This window comes from Kryptolebias marmoratus, linkage group LG21 (assembly GCF_001649575.2).
Source record: "Kryptolebias marmoratus isolate JLee-2015 linkage group LG21, ASM164957v2, whole genome shotgun sequence".
Lineage (NCBI taxonomy): Eukaryota > Metazoa > Chordata > Actinopteri > Cyprinodontiformes > Rivulidae > Kryptolebias > Kryptolebias marmoratus.
Window position 1 is genome coordinate 23,151,414 of NC_051450.1, and position 6,032 is coordinate 23,157,445.

At 48.7% G+C, this 6,032-nt stretch overlaps 2 protein-coding genes across 2 annotated transcripts in view; one reads left to right on the forward strand and one right to left on the reverse strand.

The window, feature by feature from the left end:
* LOC108251690 (clavesin-1-like) overlaps positions 1-4,179 on the forward strand; it is a 21,414-nt gene extending 17,235 nt beyond the window's left edge. Inside the window, exons 3-8 of the mRNA XM_025003114.2 lie at positions 303-473; positions 550-668; positions 1,202-1,376; positions 1,448-1,558; positions 1,916-2,148; positions 2,344-4,179. Coding sequence (XP_024858882.1) covers positions 303-473; positions 550-668; positions 1,202-1,376; positions 1,448-1,558; positions 1,916-2,148; positions 2,344-2,422 — 888 coding nt within the window. The 3' untranslated portion in view covers positions 2,423-4,179. The remainder of the gene's footprint in view (positions 1-302; positions 474-549; positions 669-1,201; positions 1,377-1,447; positions 1,559-1,915; positions 2,149-2,343) is intronic.
* A 348-nt stretch (positions 4,180-4,527) lies between these two features.
* The window catches only part of unm_hu7910 (un-named hu7910), a 10,740-nt gene continuing 9,235 nt past the window's right edge, over positions 4,528-6,032 (reverse strand). The window contains exon 14 of the mRNA XM_037973339.1: positions 4,528-5,129. Within this exon, the coding sequence (XP_037829267.1) occupies positions 4,979-5,129 (151 nt within the window). The 3' untranslated portion in view covers positions 4,528-4,978. The remainder of the gene's footprint in view (positions 5,130-6,032) is intronic.

A 6,032-nucleotide genomic window follows, 5' to 3' on the forward strand; every position in this document is an offset into this window, starting at 1 on the left:
ATCCGACTCGTTCAGGTTAAAGACTCGATACGACTTGTTCAGGTTAAAGAATCAATCCGACTCATTCAGGTTAAAGACTTGATCCGACTTGTTCAGGTTAAAGAATCAATCCGACTCATTCAGGTTAAAGACTCGATCCAACTCGTTCAGGTTAAAGACTCAATCTGACTTGTTCAGGTCAAAGACTCGATCCGACTCCTTCAGGCTCAGATGATAATCAGTTCGGGTCTTAAAGAACTCGGTCCGGTCTCGTGACCTGAACCACCTGACGGGAGGACGTTCCGTGTCTCTGCGTCTCGCAGGTTCGGGACATGATCGTGACGCGACCGGACATCGGTTTCCTGCGAACAGACGACGAGTTCATCGTTCGATTCCTCAGAGCCAGGAAGTTCGACCACACGGAGACGTTCCGACTGTTGGCCCAGTACTTCCAGTTCCGTCAGCAGAACCTCGACATGTTCCAGAGCTTCAAGGTTTGTGGTTTCAGTCCGACTCGAGGGAGACCTGGAGGATTCCAGGTCGTGCACTAAGAGAACGTGTTCTGATCAGGTGGATGACCCCGGCATCAAACGAGCGCTGATGGACGGATTCCCAGGTGTGCTGGAGAGTCCCGACCAACACGGGCGGAAAATCCTCATTCTGTTCGCTTCCAACTGGGACCAGAGCAGGTAAACAAAAACACGACTCCACTTCTGTCGAGTTTACAGCAACTTATGGAGGCAGAAAGCAGCAAATTGTTCTAATTTAGAGACTAATCCAAAGAACAAGTTAATCAGTCATCAGATGATCAGGGAGAAGATATTTGATTGGCTCTGCAGGAACCAATCGGACTCAAAGATCCCAGCAGATTCTTCTGCTTTATGTAGTTCTAGTTTTGGCCACCAGGTGTCACTTTTCAGCCACGTCTGAGCAGCTCAAAGTGAACTCAAGGGAGAAGTTTGAGTAAATGCTGCTTCATGTTGGTTATTTGAAGGGATTAACGAACGTTTGATTAATCCGTTCAACCTGCCTCTCATACGACAGAAGTCCCACAGAGACAGCTGGACAAACATCCGTCCTTCCTGATCGAAGACAAAGAGCCTAATGATCCTTTCTGCTCTCAGAGTAAAAGAGAGGAGTAGTTAACGCTCAGGGAGCCAGGAGGGTCGTCTCAGGCTGGTTAACCATTGATTAGCTGCTGATCGATCCCTCCTTTCACCAGGAACTCCTTCATCGACATCCTGCGCGCCATCCTGCTCTCTCTGGAGGTTCTGATAGAAAACCCGGAGCTCCAGATCAACGGCTTCACCCTCATCATCGACTGGAGCAACTTCTCCTTCAAACAGGCCTCCAAGCTGACGCCCAACATCCTGAAACTGGCCATCGAGGGCCTTCAGGTCAGCTCCTCTTCGTCCTCATGTCATCCTGAAACCTCGCCTCTCCTGACCTCCTGTCCTTATGTCCTCAGGACAGTTTTCCAGCTCGGTTTGGAGGGATCCACTTCGTGAATCAGCCCTGGTACATTCACGCCATGTACACCATCATCAAACCCTTCCTCAAAGACAAGACCAGGAAAAGGGTGAATACTCCTCCTCCTCATGGCTCATTCCTCTCATCTTCATCACTGAACATCCATGTTCCTTTTCCATTCCTGCCTCGACATTTTATCCATTTTCTTTTTCAGTTTCCTCTCATTTCATTTCCACTGTTGTTCAGTTATCCTCCTTCTTCCTTTTCTTTGTTCTCCTTTCTTCTTCTTTAATCGTTTGATTAGCAGAACCTTGTAGTTCTCACCCAAAGAAGAGTGGGAACATGGTAGTGTGTTCCCAAAAAGGGGCGGAGCATTGCAGTTCTCACCCAAAAAGGGGCGGGAACATCACAGCTTTCACCTTGTCCCTAATCTCCTCCTTCTTTCCTCGTCTCCTCGCCTCCTCAGATCTTCCTCCACGGGAACAACCTGAACTCGCTCCACCAGCTCATCCAGCCCGAGTGTTTGCCGTCCGAGTTCGGCGGGACGCTGCCGCCGTACGACATGGGCATCTGGGCGCGAACGCTGCTGGGACCTGACTACAACGACGAGACGGAGTACACGCTGACGTACGACGCCCTCCACGTCAGGGAGAGCTGTGGAGGAGGAGGAGGAGGAGGAGACAAGGACATGATGAAGAGGTGAGGGGGGAGAAAAGCTCACCATGTTTCAGCCTCATCTGTAGGATTGGCTGGGTTACACCTGCACTGTGTTTCCTGAGGTCAGTTAGCTGTGGGAGCCATCTTGAATTGGGTTGACTTCTAAGAGTAAACCTGAGGACCTGCAGCCTGTTTCCGTGTCTCTGGTTTCACCTCTGAGACGTTTCTGTGTTTCAGGTCTCAGTCGACGGTGGAAACAGGAAGTCTTCGACAGATGGACAGAGACACCAGCACGCCGCTGTTGGCCCTGGACTGAACACACAGAGTACACACAGCGACGTGCACAGACTCCTGTAAAAACACTCATTTCCATCACATTCAGAACCAGAACCAGCTGGTCGGACCTCAGGCAGAACCCAAACATGTCTGTATCTCTGTCAGATCTGATGGTTTCCCATAAACTGAATGTTTGTCGCCATCCAGCCTCTAAAACACAACAGATTAAAAAGAACCGCTTCAGTTCTAAGGCAGAGACAGATTCCACCGAGTCGTTATTTATTAAACAAAACCAGCCAAAATACAGAGGAGGTCCTGCAAGGAGCCCAGACCATCAGCCCTCCACCACCGTGCTGACAGCTGCAGGGCATTCTGGGTAAATATCTGTCCTCTGCTCTGGTTCTGCTCCAGAAGTCTTCTGGTTCCTTCAAGTTGAGCTGCCATGTTGCTTTTAGAGAAAAGAGGCTTTAACCTTTGACCTGCTGACTGAGGCTGTAGAGTCTGAGATGGAGCACTGCACAGTCTGACCTTCTGGGTGAAGATCAGCAGCTGTCTGAAATTTTTCTTCTTGTGAATAATCTGTCTGTAGAACGAGGGACTGGTGACCTTTGACCCCTCTCAGGTTGACAGGCAGCAGCAGCTCCTCTAAAGTCATTGCTGATGTCTTTCCACCCTGGCGTTGTGTTAACTCACCTGGAGGCGGACAGATGTTTTTGTTTTGTCTAATAAATAACAACATGGAGGAATCTGGTAATAATTGTAGAACCTGGTGACACACACACCCACCCACACACACACACACACACCCACCCACACACACACACACACACACCCACCCACACACACACACTCACACCCACACACACCCACCCACACACTCACACACACACTCCCTCTGAACCCTCTGATGCTCCACAGATGATCCATTCTCAGCCAGCAGCCTCTGTCTGGATTTAAACAGCTGTGAGGACAGGAGGACAGGAGGACAGGACAGGACAGGACAGGACAGGAAAGGACAGGAAGACAGGAGGACAGGACGTGGTGAGAACTGAACATGTCAGCCCAGCAGATGGGCTGTCCCATCAGACTTTACATTACTGTGACTCTGTCCCACTCCTCTTTAATAACAGTCACTGTTTGGAGAGGATTTATTAAAATAGTTGAATTTGTTCTTTTTGACGAGCTTCAGCAGTTTGAACCATCTGACTGTTCAGATTTGATCTTTATATTTTAGAACATTTTAAAGCTTAAAGGAACAATCAGTATTTCAGAGAAGCCCACAGACGTCTCATTTATCTGCTTTCAGCCCGATCTTTATTTTTACAGCAACGTTTCTGTTTGGATCTGATGAAAATTAAGTTAAATTTGGCAGAAAACACGAGATAAAAACAACAAAGAAGCAAATATTTATTCTTGGTGCTAAAAGGAGACGGAGCTCTGCTGTCCCCCGGTGGACAGGTGAACGTTTCTTGGTGAAACTCCAGCGTGTCGCTGTTCTCTCTGTAAATATGGAGGAAAATGATCAGTTACACATATTTTTGTAGCTTTCAGAAAACCTTCCATACTGGAGTCATTTCACGATGCAGCGAGCTGACGCTGGACGGCGTGCACCCAGGGCCGACGTGCACGGCGGTCCTTCGTCAGTCCTGCGTGCACGCCGGGGCTGCGTGCACGCAGGACTCTGATGACAGATCGTGTTTCTGTCCTGCAGCAGGAAGGACAGACTCGTCAGCAGCCATCTTTTCTCCACTGTCATGTTTCCGTTCAACGAATGTAGAAAAGTAAACATTTCCACCAACCTGAGCGTCCCGAGCTTCATTTACCCAGCATGCCTTTCTTCCTCCTGTGTTTCCATCATGGCCGCCCTCATAGATCCTTCAGGAGGATTCAGAGGAACAGGAAGAGGACCGAACCTGGAGTTTCACAGTAAAGCTCACAGGTACTCTTCAGAATAAGAGCTGTTCTGGAGAAATTTTCTGTTTATTTAGATTTATTCTCCATATTTTCCTGTAATCTTATAAAGTGGTCCACCTTGTTCCTGACATGATGTTTCAAGTCAGACGATAAAAGAAGTTTCAGCAGAAAACCTGAAGGCTTTAAAATGAGATCATTAAACTCTACAATGACAAAAAAACAAACAGACTCTTTTAAAGTTTTACCATTTTTTGGCACATTTTTATTATTTTTTATAAATATAAATTATCTTTTGTAACTTTTTCAGATGTAAATGTGCAAAACTGATGAGAAGGCGGAACAAACTCACCTGCAGTTTTCAGTAAAGGTGAAAAAAGAAACGCTTTGAGAATCCTTCGGCTGCTGTTAGTGTTTCATATTTTAGCTGATAAAACTTAATGTCTCACAGGTGATTCATGAAAGCCATGGGTTGGACCAGAACCCGGCCCGAGCCGGGCTCCAGAACCCTCCGGTTCTGTTTGACGTGGAGTCAGTAGTAGTTTCCAGAAACAGGCGACACATTCTTCAGGCTGACGTTTGGTCAAATATTGGTTCTCCTTCTGCGGCTCCAACAGAAGAAGAAGAACCGAGCCGTAGTCTGTTGGACCGGTCCTACCGGGCCCACCGGGCCCAGCTGCAGGGTCTAAATGGGGCTCAGAGTCTGGCGCTGGTACTGGGTCAGCTCCGGGTGCCAGACGTCCACGATGAAGATGAGGCGGTAGCTGCTGGCCTCCTGCCACACCTCGTGTTCGAAGGAGTCGTCGAAGATGAGGACTTTACCTTCGTCCCACTCCCTGAGGCACAGAGGTCAGAGGTCAGAGGTCAGGGTTTGTTCAGACGTACTGAACCAGCTTCACGCTAACGTGGTTCTGGAGACACATCCCACCAGAAGGTTTCAGATAAAACTACAAATATACAGGAAGAACTTACAGAAGCTAACAGCAGCAGAATGACAGCTAAAAGCTAAAAGCAGCAGAATGACAGCTAAAAGCTAAAAGCAGCAGAATGACAGCTAAAAGCTAAAAGCAGCAGAATGACAGCTAAAAGCAGCAGAATGACAGCTAAAAGCAGCAGAATGACAGCTAAAAGCTAAAAGCAGCAGAATGACAGCTAAAAGCAGCAGAATGACAGCTAAAAGCAGCATCTACAATAGGTGTGAGTGCTGACTCAGCGTCCTGCAGGTAAAAGCATGACTCAGCGGCCTCACCTGGTCTGGTCGGTGCAGCGGATCCGGCAGCCCGGTTTGGGGACGACGAGGCCCAGGTGCATCCTGAGCCTGCAGTTTGTGGGTCCGGTGTGAGGCCAGACGTGGGTTCCTGGCTGCATCACGGAGAACTTGATCTGAACAGAGACACATTTGGATGGTTTAGCTGTTTAAAAGCTGAACTCTCGCCCTCCCCTCCCTCCTGAGGGTCATTAAGGTTGCTGTTAGCTTGAATCTGACCTCCAGTCAGTTTCACACCTGACCGAGACGTCTCCCATGAGGACCAAGCTGACAGACACCCTGATGACCCTCAGGAGGAAGGGGAGGGATTTAAGGACTTGGGCTCAGTCCTGTACCTGTCCTCTCTTGCAGCCCGTGGCTTCAGGGAATCTGTCCATCAGGGCGCAGGTCTTTGGGACTCCCTGACAGGCGGTCCCAACCTTTCTCCCTGAGAACAAACAGAAAACAGTAAATATCCTCCTGGATGATCCAA